General features: G+C 47.2%; 1 protein-coding gene across 1 annotated transcript in view; it reads right to left on the bottom strand.

Moving 5' to 3' along the window:
* The window catches only part of GFRA2 (GDNF family receptor alpha 2), a 387,887-nt gene extending 369,130 nt beyond the window's left edge, over positions 1-18,757 (bottom strand). Inside the window, exon 1 of the mRNA XM_085633864.1 lies at positions 17,675-18,757. Within this exon, the coding sequence (XP_085489990.1) occupies positions 17,675-17,714 (40 nt within the window). The 5' untranslated portion in view covers positions 17,715-18,757. The remainder of the gene's footprint in view (positions 1-17,674) is intronic.
* Positions 18,758-20,486: the final 1,729 nt, after the last annotated feature.

Here is a 20,486-nt window from a genome sequence, read left to right as displayed (position 1 = left end):
ACAACCAGAGTCCTTTCTCCCGGGTTGTCAATGAAGCAGCCATGTACTAGATTGAGGGGCACCGCATAATTACACGATGACCATCTCGAAAATGGCTGCAACGAATCCTATCAGGTTTGGTACCAAACATGTTGGAATCATACCCCCACACTGTAAATGGTATGGGAGGTATGATTCCAAGCACTGGAAGGGCCCTCTGTTAGGCTCTCAGTGTTCCGGGTGCCAACCTTCTAGACCCGGACAGCACAAAATGGTTGCTATCGACCAGAGACATTTTTCTTGTCTTGACCCGAGTCGTGGTTTTTATACCACTTTCTTAGTATATGGTATGGTTCCCCCTTGGGGCCCACTGTGTATTATGTGCTATTTACTGTGCTTCTTTACTAACGTATTGTGTGCATTGTGCATATCTCTGGTTAGGAGATATTTCTATGTGTTAGAGAGTATTATATAATAAATACATATTTCTATAAATACTCTGGGGCATATTAGCAACAGACGGCGATAAATATCGCAAAGCGTGCTTAGCGCTATCATATTTCTCGCCGTCTATTGCTCCTATTTATCACCTGGTTAGCGCGTTATTTACAACGTGTATAACCTAGGTGATAAATATTCCAGCGTTAGCGCAAAAATGGGCAAACATCGCTGAAAACCAGTGATGTTCACCCAAAAACAGCAAAAACATTGCTGATACGAGCATGTGGTCATAACCACATAATCCACATCCCATGTAAAGTATACCCTAGTCTGAATTTTAACAGACATTAAAATCCAGAGCTAAGGGCGCATTAGCGCGATTAAGATTATCGCTACGCCGGATTTGGGGTCCTTGTAAATATCGCGACGCTTGTTTAGCGATATCTTCCCATGGAGTATTGTCAGGCACGCCTCCTTTGCATCTCATTAACGTTGCGATGCGAGGCATGCTGACAACGGGCGCTAAAACAAGGAAACAAGTGTTAGCTTGTCCTTGTAAATAAAGCGATAATATTATCGCCGCTTTTCGCCCGAAAACGGATGCAAAAGCGGCGATAACATTATCGGCAGCTCTTGATAATATGCCCCTCTGTGTGGTTCTTTTTCACTTAATCTTTCCTTTAAGATTGCATTCTGGTAAAACAAGCTGCTTTACACGCCTTCTGGACTAGCATGAAGGCTGCTCTCCACAGCTACCACTTGGATAGCTTTCTAAGGTTGTCTGAGACCTCTTAAATCACCATAAGGGTTGTTTGGACTGGTGCAGGGTGCCCACTGACATTAGTGGACATCATATACCAGGCCAGCTTCTCACACCTCCCCTGACCCCTCTTATTTTGACTTATGCACTCCAAATCAAGTGAAGCCGTCCATGGGAGGGTTCCCTCTGGCTAACTTCTCTCACTTGATCTTGAACAAGCTTTCTGTCGCTCTCCCGTCAGCTATAGCACCATGTCTCTGAAGCTGAGGGAGCTTCAGATTATCAGCAACAGATCATTCTGGATTAGGAGTTCACCTGGGCCGGGGTAAAGTATCAAGAACATCGACTCACATTGAACCATGAGCTGGGACATCTTACCCATTTTCTTTGTGTTTCATTTCAGCTCCCTCGGTACCACTGCTGTGTTTTCCACCACTGAGGAGGGACCATGCTGTCTGGGGGAAACAGCCTTTACAACAAGGTTTTTACCACATTCTGCCTGTACCACGCAGTTTAAACGGCTAGAGGAGCCTCTTCATATCCACTCCTGAGGGTACATGCGTCTCCAGCTGCCAGAGCCAGCCTCTATCTAGAGGAGGAATGACGAGTCGGCAGTAGCTGTAGAGCGGAGTTAGACGCTATCATAAGGCAAGCCTTCCTTTCTCGGGGATGCCACTGGTAATCGTCCCTCCATGTGCTTGGGGGCTGGGATATATGGAAAAGTGAAAGTGAAAGTGTAGGAAGAGGAAATGGATGACAGAAGCCATGAGAAAAAAGAAAGAGGGTGAGGAGAGTAAAGTGAAAACTGAGGCAAGGCTTCCAGAAGGGGCGCTGAGGGTGCATTAATCTCTAAGGTCTCGGCTTTTTCAGGACCCTGCACTCGTACTGAAAAAAATGCATATTTAGACTTTAAAGCAATTTCCCTTACTTTTTAATGATGGGGGGGGGCTACAAACGTTCAACCACTAGGTGGTGCCAGATGCTGAAGCTTCTATGCTTTCTTTTACCCGGAAAATCTTTAATTATACTCATAAACAGGTCCTCAACCTATGTTGGACCCTCCATGACCTTTTTGATCCGGCTCACAAGTTCTGACATCCCTGGGCTAAAGCAAAGAATGATGAAACTAAGGGACAAGGGATACAGGGAAATTCACACATTGAGGAAATGGACGGAATATAGGTAGCTAGGAAATGAACACTAGGAGATAGAGGCAGAAAATGGCAAATGCATTGAATGGCGGATAGGGAGAAGACAGACAAAGAAAAGTGAGCTAAAGGGGAATGTGGAGTAAAATGTGAGAAGGAAATATCATCAAAAAACTCTTAATAGGGATGGGTTTGGTTACCTGGAGTAATGCGTCACCAGAATAAGGCCCAGAAATCGAGAATCACATTTTGAAACTGTAGCAGAAACACTGCCATGACGTTATTCCCAGTAGAGGACTACTTGTAGCCGGGGGATCAATTTTTGCTTTGTCCAGGGACCACTGTATCAGTAATTCTGGATGTGACATTACCACAGCAACCTTTTGATTGCCTTAGAATGAGCACCTAAGACTGATTTAGAAAGAAAGAGGACCAGAGGAATTGGGAAATCAAGAGAGAGGAGATAAATGGGCAGGTAGAGGTAAAGTAATAGATGGAAGAGCTTGGTATAGAAGATTTAATGACTTGCAGATATTCTATGGCACAATAAGGGATGCATAGACACTCCCTGACACTGTATCTAATAGGTAAGTACTATTATGTACAGTGTACAGTAACTAATGAATTGACAATATATGACACAATAGCTTACGACTCTTTTGTCGTTGAAAGTTGAATGCGCTAAGGAAGCCTTCTACAGATCTGGTGGGGCAGCGTTCCTCTGGTTTCACATCATGATAGGTGGACTGTAAATTTGCACCAAGGAGTGGGACTCTATTTTGCCACCAGGATTCTTCAGTACAGGATCACTATATCGCCCTAACCACTACATCGACCTAATCACTACATCGACCTAACCACTACATAGACCTAATCACAACATCCCATAGGAAGTCTATGTAAGTAGATGTGGGATTAAGTTTAGAAAATATACTTAGTCTGCAGTGATGTGATAGGAGATGGAAAGAATGTGATATTTTGTAGGTTGGTATAGTCAAATTTGATATGGAGACAGACAACCAATTATCCTGTCCAATGCTCGTTTCTGGAAACCGATAATATTTCTGAAGAAAAGTCCCATCCTTATCCATAAGAAATCTTTACAATGCATATGAAGAGACAACTGGTAGGAAGCTGAGTATTCTCTATAACTTCTCTCAGTAGATAAAAGTATGTTTAGAGTTGTCTGGTGGGTCACCAAATTGTCTCTTTTAGGTCAAATTGCCTGATGATGTCCGGTGACCGTAATAAGCAGTTTTTTGTACTGGTAAAGCCTGCTACAGTTAAAGTTGAGGCTCAGACATTTTTGTCAGTAGCCCCTCTTTTGGAGACTTTATAGATGAAGCGCTGGCATTCAGAGAACATATGTCAGATATTAATGAATCTTTCATTTACATCTGCGGTTGCAGGTGGTTTGCACCTGCATTCATTTTGGGGACTGAGGAGTGTTTGTCATCATAAGACCTCACTCCAGAGTAAGAGAGAAAACAGTGAGAAAGAAGGAGGAAGAGGAAGATAAGCAAACAGCAGCAAAGGAAGGCAGGGAGTGAGAAAAGGGACCTGCAAAAAGGGGGGGGGGGAGGGGGAGAAACCGAAAGTGTAAAATTGTGGAAGAAAGAGGCATGAGGTGAAATCAAGACTAGGAAGCCTTGGTATTTGTCCCTCCTGGAATAAAGCAGTGGGAGGAGATGATTCCTAACAGACACATTTGTCGCTTGCACTTTTTTTTTTTTTTACAAAACAAGCTCTGAAGACCGACAAAGGATGAATTTGCACGTAGTGTAATTGGACTAAAGTCAAGGAAACGAAGGGGCATATTACCAACAAACGGAGAAAAATATCGCTAAGCACGCTTAGCGCTATTTCAGTTATCGCCGGCTAGCGCTGGAATGTATCGCCTGGATAGCGAGTTATTAACAACGCGTTTCTCCAAGGCAATATAAATTCCAGCAATAGAGGCGAAATGCAGTAATATCGCTGGAAATCCAGCGATATTCCTGCAGCGATAGGGAAAATATTGTAAACATCCCCTGGTGATCGTAGCACGACAATCCACCCCCCTTAATAAAGATAGCTAAGTATGAAAATTATCAGACTTTAGCTTACGGCGATAGCGCGGATTTTATTATCGCTATGTGTGTCACGGCAATGCTTGTAAATATCGCGATGTGAAGTCAGCGATATTTTACATGTTGTTATGTGTGGAAATGCCCACTTTGCATCTCATTAGAGATGCCTAGCGAGGCGTTGGTAAAAAGGCTGCAAACATACGCTAATGCATGTTAGCACTGCCTTGTAAATAGGGTGAGAACATTATCTCCGCTTTTTTGGCTTTTAAGGCCAAAAAAGCGGAGATAAGGCTCTTGATAATATGCCCCGAAGTTTCTTGTAGGATCTTTGATTTACAAGCTCTGTCAGTTGACGTTATTCTCCAATCCTTCTTACTGAAACAATTTTTTTAATCTGTTCTCACAGTGCACGTCAGTGAATGTTCTCGTAGTTTTCATCTCTATTTTTATTGTTCGTTTGAGATCCTGTTGTGGTGGAAGGACCCTGGCATTCTAATCCTGCGCTCACTTTTCCCTAACTTGTTTGCTTTACCTTTGACCTGATTTTATGCCCTTTGGGGGTCCTAGTCATGTAAACATACAAATTTCAAGCAACCTAGGACTTTTCATTAGCATCTATTTTTATTCTGGTATGTTTGTGGCTCACTGGCCCATCGGAGCATTTTTCTTTGCTCCACGTGACATTATCCTCCCGCCCTACACAGGACCAGGCTTAGCTCCCACCGAATTCGACCATCCTAGAATCAACATGCCCACAACATCCTTGTGCCTTCCCTGATTCAACAATATTCTTGGGTAAAATTATATTTATGCTGGTGAAATTTGTTTCATTTCAAGTTTCACGTAATTCCTGAAATTTCTTATTGCAAAATTTAGCATTTTTTTTTCATGCAAGAGACTCGTTCACAGAGAAAATATTTTGGAATTTTTTGATAGAATCAGTTTCCCTTCTGTATCTTGTGAGACTTTTTGTCTTAAAATGAACTTTCACGTGCAAAAAGTAGGGTTGAGCAGAACTCACGGAGTTTCACTCGATGGAATTCTGCGGAGTTACAAAAAAACTCTGCGGGATTCCACAGAATTCCATGAATGGGCGGAAATAGGCACGTTGCACAGCTCCCGCTGTGATTTAGCACTGGGAGCCTGCTTCCAGTTGAAAAATCAGCGAACGGTACCAAGTGACGCACCAGAGGGCACAACTTCCCAAGATGATTTTGCTGCCGCTCAAGTAAATTTCCTTCTAGAGCAGCAGCGTTCTGACTGTGAACAGTTGTGACCTCCCACAACTGCCTGCATTGGAGTAATCTCACCGGGTGCCCTCCTAGCGACTGAAAATCACGTTAGGGGCCGCCAAATCTCGCTGGCACTCGCCAACTTACAATTAGTGACCCGCACGTGAGAAAAAACTCCGCCAACGGTGGTTAACAGAGTTTACAAGCGTGACGTAGAGTGGCCAAAACTGTGCAAACTCGGCCGGTGGAGTGGAATATATCGCCCACCCCTAAGTCAAACCAGATACAGAAAAAGCCATTTTCTTTGAAAAGCACAATTTTGCAAAATACTTACATAATTTTGAGAAATTTTGCAAGAAAATATCACACGAATCCAACCACATTCACTTAATATCTGTACTCCTGCAAACCCATGTGAAAGTTTGGTCAAGATTTCTGGTTCCCACAAGAGTCTGACAAAGGTATGGTGGATGCCAGGGGGCCTTAAGAGTGTTCAAGGAAAAGTGTCTTTCATAAGTCATAAGAGTTATGTGAGGTTCACCCACACTGTCAATAATGGGTAGGCATTTTGTGCCATGGAAGTCACTGACTGGCATTTGTATGGAGAAAATGTTTGTGATGTATTCAGTGGCACATCGAACAGTGGCTTTGTCTGCACAAACAAGCTGTGGTAGGTTGATGGATGTGTAGGCCCCTCATAGTACGGTGCCTCATAGTACGGTGACTGAAAGACACTGTGCACAGCGACTGATAGGCTGGGATTCTGTGCATAGTGAATGAATCACAAACCTTCTGTTCTAGAGTAATTGATGAACACGCCACGCGTCTTACAGTGTAGTGACTAATAGACATTCTATGCACAGTAATTGAAAGCAGGGCAGGGATTGCTACCGTCAATGTAAATGACACACTGCATCCTGTGGTAATTTGAGCAATGGACAGGCCTTCTGTGGAACAGTCAATGATTGGTGGGCCTTTTGTGACATAGTATCTGATGGATGTGTGTTGCCATGTGAGGCGAGTTGATTGGTCTACAATAGGTATAGCTATTGCATGTGTAGTATGAGGAATTCTCATGTAAGTTCTGGATTTTATTAAAATTTTGCATGGGAAGTCACTTTTGGGGAAATGGTACATGAGGTTTGTCCTTTTATCCAAAATCTACACAAGGTTCCACGCAGTAGCCATGGCACACATCTCGTTCCACTGCCCCCTCATGGTGGTGTAACCCCCATTGGTGCAGCAGGATTGCACTACAGAATGTCAACACCAACAATATTGTGGCATAGTAATATTGAGGACAGAATATCAAGGGACAATATATGCATAAAGTCCATATAAGGACGTATAAATGTACTATTATTAACTCCACATCTACATACCTTAAATATATATGTACCGCATAGTTACATATATGTGGAGTTAGACTTATTTACCTATTTACAGCAGGTGCAGAGGCACAGGGGCCCAGACCCCTGAGGGTCTCCAGTGAACCCAGATAATTGCCTATTTACTACCCCAATACCAGTCAAAAGGGCCATTTCCCATGGTATCTGTGCCACACTACTGTTCCCACAAGACTCCTTCCGGTTGGACCAGATCTCACGCAAGTGAAAATTACACAATCAGGATAAGCAGAAGGTAAGCAAATATTAATTGTGATATTCATAACCAATTATCAGGGTCTACTCGGCATTCCACTTGTGCAAAACAATTGAATACTCCTAGTTTACAGATGGGCTTTGTGAAGTACACTGGTTGATCAAAAGAGTGTCTGCGAACAGACAATGGTTACAAGGCGCAATGGGCCTAATAACTGACGCACAAAAAGTTTGCGATAGATTGCTTGATAGGCAATATGTGAGCTGTCATCACAGAAAATAGTGTCTCATTTGTACATTCTCTGTTCACAGCAGGTCTCATTGGAAGATTTATTTAAATATTTGTACATGTATAAGGCATTCTTCCATGATGCTCGTACCATGCTTCATTGCATTTTACTCAAATGGACCCAATATTTCAAATTGCCTTTCTATGTAGCATACAACTCCTAAAGTCATAGGTCACACATGCTAACAGCCATCGTGGGGTCCATGTGATGGGTGCGGGTATGGGCCAGGGCATCTGAGTTACGAGTGCCCAGCTCCATCTTCTTGATGATGGGTGCTTTGGGCATTATAGGCAGGTCAATTTGGAACATTTTTTTCACTTCATGTGACAATCCCATTTTGTGATGTCAAAACAATGTGCTTGGTGCTCCAATGAGGTACATACTCTTTTTCTTTTTTCCCGCAAAATGTTATTGGAAGGAGCCCGAAGAAGTCCTGGGGGAGGGGAGGAGGCGAAACTCATTGGCCATGGCTATAATCAAAAAAATGTATGAGAAGATGAGAACTAAAGAACTGAATAGTTACTACGTATAGGACTTTTCTACTGTGCTCTTTTGGAACATGAGCAAAAGATTCATATTATCTGTGGAGTCGTATTGCTTTTGTGACTTACTTTGGAGTGGTGAGTAACATATTTTTTATTGTGTTTATGAGCAAGAAGATCACCTGGCAGAGGGTCTATGGTGGCTGGTCCCTCATACTTGTGCACCAGTCTTCCCTAATTTTGTTTGAAACTAAGTAAATACACTATAATGATAAGTGCGGTATAGGTTGCTGCAGTCATGTTTTGTAAGACCTTTTTGAGAGTGTTCCCACACTTCAGGAATTTTTGGGCCGATTTTCAGATACATATGGTAATGCAAGTCAAGGTGCACAATTTGGTTCCACATTTTTTCCTAACAATGTCTTAGAAAGAGAAGATTGAATACATTTTATGTTAAAATCTGTGAACACATATAGCCTCTATCATGATGACTAGCATGTGGCGACCCCTATTGTGCATAGACTCGCAGAGGCCTTCAGATGGCTTCAAACCGGGTTTGGTTGATGTCCCTTTCAGTGAACGAAGAGCAACCCCAATTGATCATTCCAAGAAGGCCCACTCTGATGATGCCTACCTTCAAAGGTGAATTAAGGATCTTTCCATAGAAAGATCTTGGGATTCACAGGGGAGTTTTCCATCCTTAATTCAGGCTCTGCATGAGTTTGTTTCAGGCATGAACATTTTGCTAGGCATGATAGGCCTGGAGGTCTCATGCATTCAGGAGATTAATTTTGCTGTAAACAAGAAACACTAAGGGGCATATTTACAAGGGTTTTATCTCCGCTTTTTTGACTTACAAAGCCAAAAAAAGCGGAGATAAAACCAGCGCCCTATTTAAAAGAGGGTGCTAACATGCATAATCGCATGTTAGCACACTTTTTCCCAACGCCTCACTTTGCATCTCCAATGAGATGCAAAGTGGGCGTTACTGGGCGTACCCAAGATGGACTACCTTGCAAATATCGCTGATGTTTACATCGCGATATTTACAAGGCAGCCCACATGATTTTAGCACACATAAGATTTTGGCGAAAACAGCAGTTTTCGCCAAAATCTAACGTCTGCTAAAATGCTGATTTAGCCATCCCTAACATAGGGGGTGGATTATGCTGATACGACCCTGTGGGTCGTATCAGCGAGGTTATCGCCCTTTTGCAGGGAACATCGCTGGAAAACCAGCAATGTTCCTTGCAAAAGGGCAATAACCTCGCTATCTCTGGAATTTTTATTACCCTGGAGTAATGTGTTGTTAATAACGCGCTACCAGGGCGATAAATACCAGAGATAGCCTGCGATAATATAATTATCGCTAAGCACGGCCAGCGATAATTATCGCTGGCTGTTATTAATATGCCCCTAAAGTTGTTCCTACGAAGGTGTCCAAAAGTCTGTGCTGAGAGTTTGGGAATGGTCTTGCCTGTTCGCAACACTGCTGTGCAGAGAGGATTCCTCTCGTTTTCCAGTGGCTGTAGCTTTGTTTTCATTTTCTAACAATCTGGTGCTGGCAGAAGGCTTGTCGAGCAGCCTACAAAGTGTCCAATTTACTGACTGTGTCTTCAATGACTTTTCACCTGCAGAAAAGCCCTTCTGCTGTGTAAAAATGATTGAGCTATGAGCAATTTTCTAGCCTGCTATGCCTTTTTCCCTCTGGTCTAAGGTAAAAGTGTGCCAACCCTGAACTACATCATAAAACCTTTCTTTTTTTATTTCTGATCCAGAAAGTTGCATCTTGGTGCTTGTGTGAGGAGGCAGCCATTTTCTGAACTTGGGCTTCTCAGTAATTGTAATTGCATTTATATAGCGCTTACTACCCCTGCACGCTACTCCGGAACCCAAAAAGGATTAGTGGTGAGTTAGTATAGAAAAAAGGAACATCTAGCAGGGTACAACCAGTTACAAGTCGACCATCCTGGTCACCGCACAAAAAGTAATCTTGACAGTTGCCCTGGAACATATCTTCAGCATTCAGGAGCCCTATATTGCTTTGCAGCCTTAGCGAGCACTAGCTGTGGCCTATCGATTACTTGGTGTAGGCAGGGGCACGACAACTGTACCCAGTAAAGTCAAGTTGATGGAACCTTTCTCACGAATATATGTCGTTACTACGCATTCCGTTGCAACGCATGCCTTTACCACGCATGCGTTTCAACGGAATGATTTTACTACGCATATCCTTTACCTCGATTATTCCTTTACCACAAATTTTTTTTTTTGGGGGGGGGGGGACCCCCCAAGCCCCCTTTTTTCTTTTTTTTGCCTTTTTCTCACGTCTTCGCCGACACTAAAAAAGGACTGAAACGGATGAGGAAGAAGACGTTCCGTGAAGACGTTGCTTGCGTGGTAAAGACGGTCGTGGAAGCAATACGCGTTGTAAAGACGTTTACGAGGTAAGTGAACCGTTGTAAACATAACGCGTAGAAAAGCCTTCGTTGTAAAGGCTGTTTCCCCTTTCTCACATATGTCCCTATCTGTGGCACTGAGCTAAAGAATGGTCAGGAAGACCATGCCAACCAGGCCACTGTGCCCTCCTGATCACACCTGTCAGAAGAAAGGGATACCACGTGTTGCAGTGAAAGTGACTTGTGATTCAGATAATATCCCGAAGCGAGCCTTTGGATTCCGGATTAGCTCCTCAAAAACAATTTCAAATCATTACTAAATGCACGTCTCCCAAGCCAAGTTACAGTAGTCAGGGGGTGATCGGATTATTTGCCAACAGTACAGTTTCTCTAAAAGGCAGACGTGATAGGCCAAATGTTTGTGAGATTCCGCCCGAATATATGTCGTTACTACGCATTCCGTTGCAACGCATGCCTTTTCCATGCATGCGTTACAACGGAATGATTTTTCTACGCATAGCCCTTACCTCGATTTTTCCTTTACCACGCTTTTTTGGGGGGGGGGGAGACCCCCCCAAGCCCCCTTTTTTCTTTTTTTTGCCTTTTTTTCACGTCTTCCCCGACACTAAAAAAGGACTGATGCATTTTTTCGGATGAGGTAGAAGACGTTGCTTGCGTGATAAAGACGGTCGTGGAAGCAATACGCGTTGTGAAGACGTTTACGAGGTAAGTGTACCGTTGTAAACGTAACGCGTAGAAAAGCCTTCGTGGTAAAGGCTGTTTCCCATTCCGCCCCAGCCATACAAGCCTTTTACAGACCTGCCCGAAGATATCCTCGCGCCACTGCAGTCCAGGCTCCACCCACTGAAAGAAACTCTAAACCCTGCCTGGCTGGAACAGACTTTGCTCTGTCAGTGCTGTGCTTATCCACAGAAATCCACTTTCCGTTGTGTTCCTCAAAACATCTTCCCTTCCCCTCCCTGTTTCCGGCACCTCTGAGCACAGTTGAGAGACTGGTCGCACTCCCACGTCACTTCCACCACATTCAGTCAGTCAGCTGTTAACATCCTTGCAGAAGCAAGCATTGTGTATTGTGTTTAAAGCCACCAGTTTCTCAAGGGTGACGATTAGCCCTTGAAACAAATTCATTTTAAAAGTGACATGGCTGACAGCCCTCTCATGCCTTCATTTTTTCCATCTCACTCATTATTCTACAAGTTCCCAGATAACCTTTGCCCTATGATATCACTTCTTCCCCCTGAGGAAACAGTTGACAAATCATAAATTCTCAATATGTGAAAGGCTGTAAGGGCCACTTCTAATTTTACTCAAGGCTGGGAGAGGCTTTGATTGGCTCAAAACGAGTTCAATCGGTGGAGATCTGCGAAGATGTCATGTGGAATTCAGTGCAGTGTTTTAATACCATTGCAAATAGCTCACATGTTTTAATTAGGCCTGGGGGAAATTTCAATTACGCCGTAGTAATCGGAGTAATTTTGCTAATTCCATGTTACTCTTCGACACAAAATTACGAATAATATTGTGATCACACCTGCTGGAATAATTAAGAGTAATTTGGAGGAAACAATCCTACCGAGAGAGCACATTTAGCTGCTGTTTGAGTTCTGTTCCATTTTGCCCTGTTTCCTTTGTGCGAGATGCACCCCTGCTTCAATTTTGGATTAAAGGGTGCATTTTACACTAAGAAACTAGGGCTAAATGCCAGCATTTTGGACACAAAGGGACATTTTTTATCTAAGAAAATAGTGATATATGTAAAATCACTCTTCTTGCGTAATTCCGTGGAATCTCATTTAATTTTTAGGTAATTCTGGTGCATACGCTACGTGGATTTATGGTGGTTACCTCGACTTCTCCTCTGCCTGTTGGTAATTGTGAAAATAACTCGGTTCATGTGCCATACTGTGGCACTTGGAGAACTGTGCTTACATAGGACAGGTTAACAAGAATTCACAGCATTTTGGAAAATTCTTGGAACCCTGCCCAGACAGCAAGCTCAAGGGTGCAAATGTAATAAAAGGAAAATGTCTTCTTTCCAGGTGTGAGTCCCCAACACAGACTTGCAGAGGGGAGGAGGAAAGTGGATTCAGGGCGCTGTGTGTCATCCTAAACTGCTGGTGTAAGGTGGCACGCGAGGTGTGCTCCGTTCCCTCCTGACTCCACGGAGATAGCGCGAGGACAGCGATTTAAAAAACCTTATTGATCAAAAAACTGCATTCTTCTCCCTTCTAACAGACGAAATGAATAGACGAAAGGGAAAATCAGCACATTTCTCTCCGGTGCGGGGGAGATTAAAATTACTGTACACAGTAAAATGGCTCTAGTCAGAAGCAACAGTGCCCCCAAGTGGGCAGGAGAAGGAGTTGCAGGTCCAGCGAAGGAGCCATGAGTCTGAAAAAAGCCCTTTCGTGGTAATAACGGCGCGATGTAGCCTTCTGGTTGGCTGTGGCACCCGGACGAAAGGCTGAGTCGGTCCTGCTTGGATTCGAAGTTGTCTCCCACAAGGTAGACTTCCTGCAAGGCAAATTCGACATAGCAGTCACTTTTGAGACCTCCGGGTGTGCTGTTTGAAATGTGGTTTAATCTTTCGCTGGCATGCCTCATATGCAAGACATATTTTCAATATAATAGTAATAATTCCTATTTCTAAAGCGCGAACATATCCCCCTCAAGGGTTTCAAGGCGCTGGGGGCCGTCGGGGAGATTAAGTGAGCTATTGTCCAGTCACATGATGCAGAGCTGAGCGGTGGCCAGCGATCGAACTGTGAGCCCTGCGCTCCCTCTCTCTCCTTCAATAGGGAAAAAAAGTGAGCAAAGGGCATCTTTGGGAAGGGAATATCAGAGAGACCCACCAAAACAGGAAGCGTTCAGTTTGACACCAGGTCGTCTTATTGAGAATACCTTCTACACATCAAACAACGCTGTGTTAAGTTGTGCAATATTTTACAGTACGGTGACGTGTTGTATGATGACGTATAAGGTATGCAATGGCACGGCATGATCAGTTATTGTATGATATGTCATAGTTTTGTGTTGCATGAATGGCATGGCACGGGATGGAATGATGCAGTGTAGCGTGGTGTTGTATGGTGTAGCATGGCACGACGTGGTATGGTGCAGCATGATATGGTTTTGTGGTATGGTGCAGAAAGGCATGTCATTCCATGGTATGCTGTGGTTTGGTATAGTAAGGTTTGTCACGGTATGTAAAGTTATAGTACGATAGGCAAGCAGGGCCGGGATATTAGGAGGTAATTTTTGGAAAATACCCTAGAATAGTAAAATATGACAGGCTGTTGTCTGGTGTGTTGTATCATACACTGTAGTGTGGTGGGTGAAGTTAAGTAGACTGCATTTTAGTGGTGAGGTGTGGAGTTATGCGGTGTTATGAAGTGTGGAGTGGCGTAGTAGCATGGTATGGCGTAGTAGCATGGTATGGTGTGGTATGGTATGGTGTGGTGTGGTATGTTATGGCGTGGCGTAGCGTGGTGTGCTATGGTGTGGCGTGGTATGTATGGCGTGGCGAAGCGTGGTGTGGTATGGTGTGTTATGGCGTGGCGTAGCCTGGCGTGGTGTGGTATGTATGGCGTGGCTGGTATGGCATGGTGTGGTGTGGTATGTATGGCATGGTATGGTGTGGTGTGGTATGTATGGCGTGGAGTGGCGTGGCTGGTATGGCATTGTGTGGTATGGTGTGGCGTGATGTGGTATGTATGGCGTGGCTGGTATGGTGTGATGTGGTGTGGTAGTCTGGACTGGTGGGATTTCGTGTGATGCGGGAGGTGTGAACAGGAGGTTAAGGTGTGGTATTGTGCGGCACGGTATGACATGGTTCAAAGATTTCTAAATAGTGCTGAATAACTCAGATGACGGCTTTGGGGCGCTGGCGGTAAGAATGAGGAATAGAGACGAAAACGAGAGGAGTGGGATAGTAAATCAAATGACGTATTTACTTCAGACTCTCGCCCCTCCCCCCACTGAAGAAGCGCGCACACTCGCTCTCCGCCTTCTTAGCCCAGCTCAGCTTTCTACTTGCTTTTTATTTCCAATCAAGCTTTACCAGGTTAGGGGCCTCGCCTTTCTAGCCAGGGGGGCTATAAACAGGGGCGTGGGTGACAGTGGTGCAGCAGGTGCAGTGACACCAAAATTCGGTGCCCGAGGGGCCCAATGAACCCTGATAATGATTATATTTCACTACCCCAACAGCAGTCAAAAAGGGGCCATTTCCTTTCTTGCACCATGGCCCGTGGTAAACTTGCGGCGCTTCTGACTTTAAACCAGCCCTGTGGTGAGAATCCCAGGCTCTTGTGTCAAAAATGTTAGATTACTCTCAATTAGGAAAACCATCGACAATCCGCCCTTTTCATCTAAATGGCGCTCTCTTCCTCGCAATCACTTCATAAAACTCTATCAACCATTCCAATGCGAATACCAACTTCTGTCGTCTTCTCCTGCGTCTAGTAGCAGCTCCTTGACGTGTCATGCCAGCGGCACAGGCGCTATAATACAAAACAATGACACACCATGGTATCGCCTCAATTATCTCACGTAGAAACCCCTGGATTCACTCTGTTTTTTCCCTGTGGTTTGCGTCTCGGTTTCTCGTACACATACATTCCTTACACGGCATGTGCACCGGTCACGGCCCATACATCTCTCTTCCTCAAAATGTCCGCTCGTTAATGCAACCATGGGGTCCCATATATTGTATTTAGTAGACAGTCCGAGGCCCAGCAGCTCTGCCCACTAGACAAGGGGGTGCAGAGGGAGGGTGCCACTTACGGGTGGGGATTCAAGGCACAGAACAGGTGTGCAGATGGCAAGGGAGGTGCATTCGAAGGTAAGAAGCGCGAGGTAGGACACTCGATGGAAGGCGCGCGTGCCAAGGGTGCCAGCGACGGGTACTTTTCGAAAGGGGTCAATGCAGAAAGACACATAAGGAGGGAATTCAAAAGAGGTAATTCAGGAGAGGGGGCATCTCCGATTACCGTTCTAGAGAACTAAGGGGCTGTTTTTACAAGCTCTTGCGGCGCTGGTGCGTCATTTTTTCCCATAATAAAAGTGACGCACCGGTGGCGCAAGGGGCTTGTAAATTAGCCTCAAAATGTCTGCGAGCCCGCCAAAGCAAAAATCCAGGTATTGTGATGTACGGGAAAAAAGAAAAGAGAGAGGATGACAGGCAGATCGAAGTACAGAGAGTCACGATGGGGGGGGGGGGGGGTGGAAGAGAGAGATGGACACATGGATAGAGGGATGGGGAGGTAGAGGGTGGGTCAAGAGAGGCAGCGAGGGTGAAGTGGAAGAGAGAGAGAGGACAGCGATGTACAAAAAAGAGAGAGAGATGGGGATGGACAGAGAGAGATAGAGGGGAAGAGGGAGAGAGAGCGGGAGAGAGAGGGACCGAGAGCTAGACGGAGTGGGCCCCGACGGGAGCGAGCGAGGGAGAGTTGGAAGAGAGGGGGGGGGAGGTAAGCCAGCATTGGGTGTAAATCCTGAGACGCCCTGAGCATGCACTGTGATTTTACAGCGAGTGCAGTGGTGGGCAGACTTGCTGGACCTCACCTTCCGTCGCCATGAGCTCGAGTGTGGCGCGTCTCTCCCTAGTTACAGTCACCCCGTTACTGCAGGGCTTGACGCCAGCGGTGCACCCCTCAATATAACCCCCAAAATTGCATCATTAGTTCGCCTGTCTCGGACTCTGCCAAAGTTCAGGGGATAACGGGCGCCGTTACATGACAGACAAACTTGCAGCGTGTGCGAGTGGGAGGAGGGTACAGAGGCGGGGGGGGGGGGGGGGGGGTCGCGCTCCACCGGCCGAGCAAATTCGCTCTCTTCTTGAGGTCAGGGGTTTATGGGTTCGTGAAATGAGAGTCTGGGCTCAGCCCCGGGGTCGAAAGTTCGTTGCACCCTGACCCCAGGGGGCTGATAGAGGCGGTGCTATCGTGTGGCAGGGGCGGGAAACTGAGAGCAGGAACTTGGCACCTTCAGGAAAGGTGTGAGTGAGTGAGCGTGCGTGGTACGTGCGTGCGCTCGTGCATATGTAGAAAGGGATGATAATTAGGCATTGCCCCACAGGTGTGATCTGAGCTGGGTTAAAGAAGGTGGAAATAATCGCCTGAATTGGGTGTGGGGTCTTTATGGGATTGGGGGGGGGGGGGGGTCTCTAGCGCGCGTACTAAGCTCTCCTTGGAGCTTTAATTTTTTCAGAATTTCTGCCTCTCCACATTTGACAGCCTCGCACCCGGAGGTACCATTCGTGAGGCTGGCGCGCCTTCGAACCTACAGCGCAAGCGAGATCTGCCCCTGATTGGCATGAACCATACAGAGGGCACCCGCTCCTAGACATCGGCCTTCAGTGCACTCTGTTCCATCAACTGAGGACAATCGAAAAATGCCCCCAGTGCCCTTCACCTCAAAAAAAGAAGCCAAGACATGCGTCCCTCCAGAAAACCGCACGGTGCCCACCACCATAACAAGCCGCCTCGAAAAGGCACCCGTGCCCACTACCCCAGCAGCCAGAATATCAGACCTCCGCCCACAAAATGCCCACGGCGGACGCCATTGCAAGCAAATGAAGACATGCCCCCTCCATCCACCACCCCAATAAACAGTAGTCAATGCATCCACTAACCCGGTCCACCCCCCCCCCCCCCCCCCAATAAACTGAACACAAGGCATCTGCTCCACGAGAAATGGCCCATGCCCTCTTCCTACTGAAGCAATGACGGGACACCTGCCCCTCAGGGCCCTCCGACCCCCAGACACACAGCAAAGCAGCGACAATAGTACCGGAAGTCCTGCCACTTGTGCCACCCCTCCCAAACTGAAGCAGAACATGACAGAAAGGTAACAAACACCCCAAAGTAAAGCAAATTCCTGACACCTGCCCATCGAGCTAAATTGCACCCTCTCTGGTGTCTCCTCAAACTGATGGAGACGCATCAACATTCCTGGCGCCCCACCAATAAAAACGGAAACACAGACATGTCACACCCCCCGGCAAGAGTTTCAGACCCACCCCCTCCTTCTCCAACTTTAACAAACGTATGAAACTACACATCAAGCCTAGCCCTCTGTACCCCGACTCAAATTAAGCAGGCAGGAGTGTTTGTCCCTCGTAGAGAGGCTGCCACCACCAAACTGCAACAAGGCACGGAATCGCCCCTTCCCGTACACGATAAATGCCCCGACACCCCCAGGAAGATACCCACAGCTTCTAGCGCCAGCGCTAGCGCCCAGAGGCAGGACTCACCCAAAAAGAGGATGATGCAGACGGCGTGTGTGAAGAACATGGTAGATCCAACGGGTTCACCGCAAGAATCCCCCCAAAAAACAGATCACACAATTCCAGCGTTCACGTGGGGGTTAACCCTCTTTCCCCCTAACAAAAAACGCGGCAGCTTTCTCCAAAACGCAGCAGTCCGCCAAAAATGTGCCCCTTAACTCTCCCACGGGAGCAAAATCCGAGAGCAGAAACTCAGCATCTTTCGGAGGAACCAGGGATGATGTATGGACGGTTGCACGCTTGACTGGGATCTCTGCACAAGTGTGTGCTGGTAGGTGGTACAGCCAAGAGGTAGAGGGGGCAGAAAAGAATTCGTGATTCGCGTTCCGGGGTCGAAAATCACAGTGCCCGTTCAGCTGAACATCAGGGTCCAGACATCAGTAAGGGGTCTGGTTCCTTCGCGGATTCGCACTTCCCCGTTCGCGGATCCTGGGCACTGTACTGAGGAGCAAGTTCGTTCCCTCCTATTCTGGGTTCCAGAATCCACAAATCCCGGGTTCTGGGCGCTACACGAAGGACTCAAGAATCCAGGGTGTCTGGTTCGTCGTTTCTGCTTGTCGAGTGCAGATGTTCACCAGTGTAGGAGATCCGTGCATCTATTGGGGGAGTAGAACGTGCAGCAACCAAGGGGGTTCTCCTTGCGGGGAACTAAATGCACAGGGCTCCCCAATATCCGTACAAGGTATAAAAATCCGAGGTCCGGGCAATAATCATTGGTAAAGCCAGAGTTCCATGCACCTTGGCCAGAGTGCGCTGCTGAAAGGTCCTGTCAGCAGCAGGGCGCAGGTGATGGGGGTAGGGGCGCCAGGAGGGAGCAGACGTCAGGGGCGCAGGGGGTGCAGGGCCCTGGGGTGCACTGCGATCCTTGTCATGCTCCCTGCTGCTCTCACGTGGGGCGGCTGCAGCTGGTTCCAGCGCTTCAGTGTCCGGGTGGAGTCCCAGCTGGCGGCGAGGAGGGAGGGTGAAGGATAGGGGGAGTAGAGGGTGGAGGGCTGCGGGGAGCTGGGGAGAGACGGACGCTGCAGCGTTGGCTCCGCGCGCCTCGCAGTGAAAGTGGTCAGCGCAGGCAGCTGGGAGGGTGGAGAGCAGAGCAGGGGAGGGGGTGCGGGGAGGTAGGAGGGGTGCAAGGGAGAGAGGAGGAGGGTGCAGGGAAGAGAGGAGATAGGTGCAGGGGGAAGGAGATGGAGGGCGTAGGGAGAAAAGCAGAAGGATGAAGGTGATCAAGGGAAGGCTGCAGTGAGGAATAGCAAGGGATGTGGAGTAGAGGCGAGAGCAGGAGGTTGCAAGGGTGAGGCGATGGGGGTAATGGAAAGAGAGGCGGTGCAGGAGCGGAGCTGGTACGGAAGGGAAGAAGTAAAAGGGTACAGGAGGGCAGAAGAGAGGGAGAGGGTGAGGGAAGGGAGAGCGAGAGAAGAGAAGAGAAGAGAAGAGAAGAGAAGAGAAGAGAAGAGAAGAGAAGAGAAGAGAAGAGAAGAGAAGAGAAGAGAAGAGAAGAGGGAGAGGGGAGGGAGAGGAAGAGGAGAGGAGATGGTTTGTGGTGAGGAGAGGAGAAGGAGGCGACAGTAGAGGAGAGGGATTTAAACCGGTTCTCTGCCCATAGGATCAGGCTACAGCAAAGGGGTACAGAGTGGAGACCATTGAGGAAACCCCACAGTGGGTGATACTGTGGAGGGTACAGCAGGCCTGTGGAACCTAAGATGGCTGGATGGTGGAGAGTACCGTGGATAGTGCAGGTGGAGGATACCGAGGCGGGTGCTGGAAGAGGATACCAGGCAGGATGCAAGCGAAGGATACAGAGGAGTGTGCACGAGGATGATACAGAGGAGTGTGCACGAGGAGGATACAGAGGAGTGTGCACGAGGAGGATACAGAGGAGTGTGCGCGAGGAGGATTCAGAGGAGTGTGCACGAGGAGGATACAGAGGAGTGTGCACGAGGAGGATACAGAGGAGTGTGCGCGAGGAGGATTCAGAGGAGTGTGCACGAGGAGGAAAGCGGATAGGGTACAAGAAGGGGATAGCGAGGATGGTGCACGAGGAGGATACAGAGGAAAGTTCAGGAGGAGGATACAGATGAGAGGGCAGGAGAGGACACCGAGGATGGAGCAGGAAACGATGCAGAGAAGTCTGCAGGAGGAGGATACATGGGAAAGTGCAGGAAGAGGAAACAGTGGAGGGTGCAAGAGGAGAATACCGAACTGGGTGCTGAAAGAGGATATCAAGCTGGGTGCAAGAGAAGGATACAGAGGATGGTGCAGGTGGAGGATACAGAGGAGGATGCAGGAGGAGGATAAAGAGGATGGTGCAGGAGGAGGCTACATAGGATGGTTCAGGAGGAGTATACAGAGGAGGGTGCAGGAGGTGGATACAGAGGAGGGTGCAGGAGGAGGATACATAGGAGGGTGCAGGAGGAAGATACATAGGAGAGTGCAGGAGGAGAGAACCGGTAACGACACAGAGGAGGTTGCAGGAGGAGGATACCTAGGAAGGTGCAAGAAGAGGAAACAGAGGAGGGCGCAAGAGAGGAAGGAACTCTGTGAAGGAGCAGGAGGAGACCACAGAGGAGGATGGATAATAGTGCAGGAGGATTACAACCAGGAAGGCACAAAAAGAGGATATCGAGGATGGTGCAAGAGGTGGATGCTGAGGACTGTCGGAGGAAGATATTTACGAAGGTGCACGAAGAGGGAACAGATGATGGTGCAGGATGCGGAGGACGGCGCAGGAGGATATCATATTACCCAGAAGGGTGCAGAAGGATGATACAGAGGAGGGTGCATG

The sequence above is a fragment of the Triturus cristatus genome, chromosome 11, assembly GCF_964204655.1.
Source record: "Triturus cristatus chromosome 11, aTriCri1.1, whole genome shotgun sequence".
Taxonomy (NCBI): Eukaryota; Metazoa; Chordata; class Amphibia; order Caudata; family Salamandridae; genus Triturus; species Triturus cristatus.
This window is presented reverse-complemented; position numbering and strand designations above follow the sequence as displayed.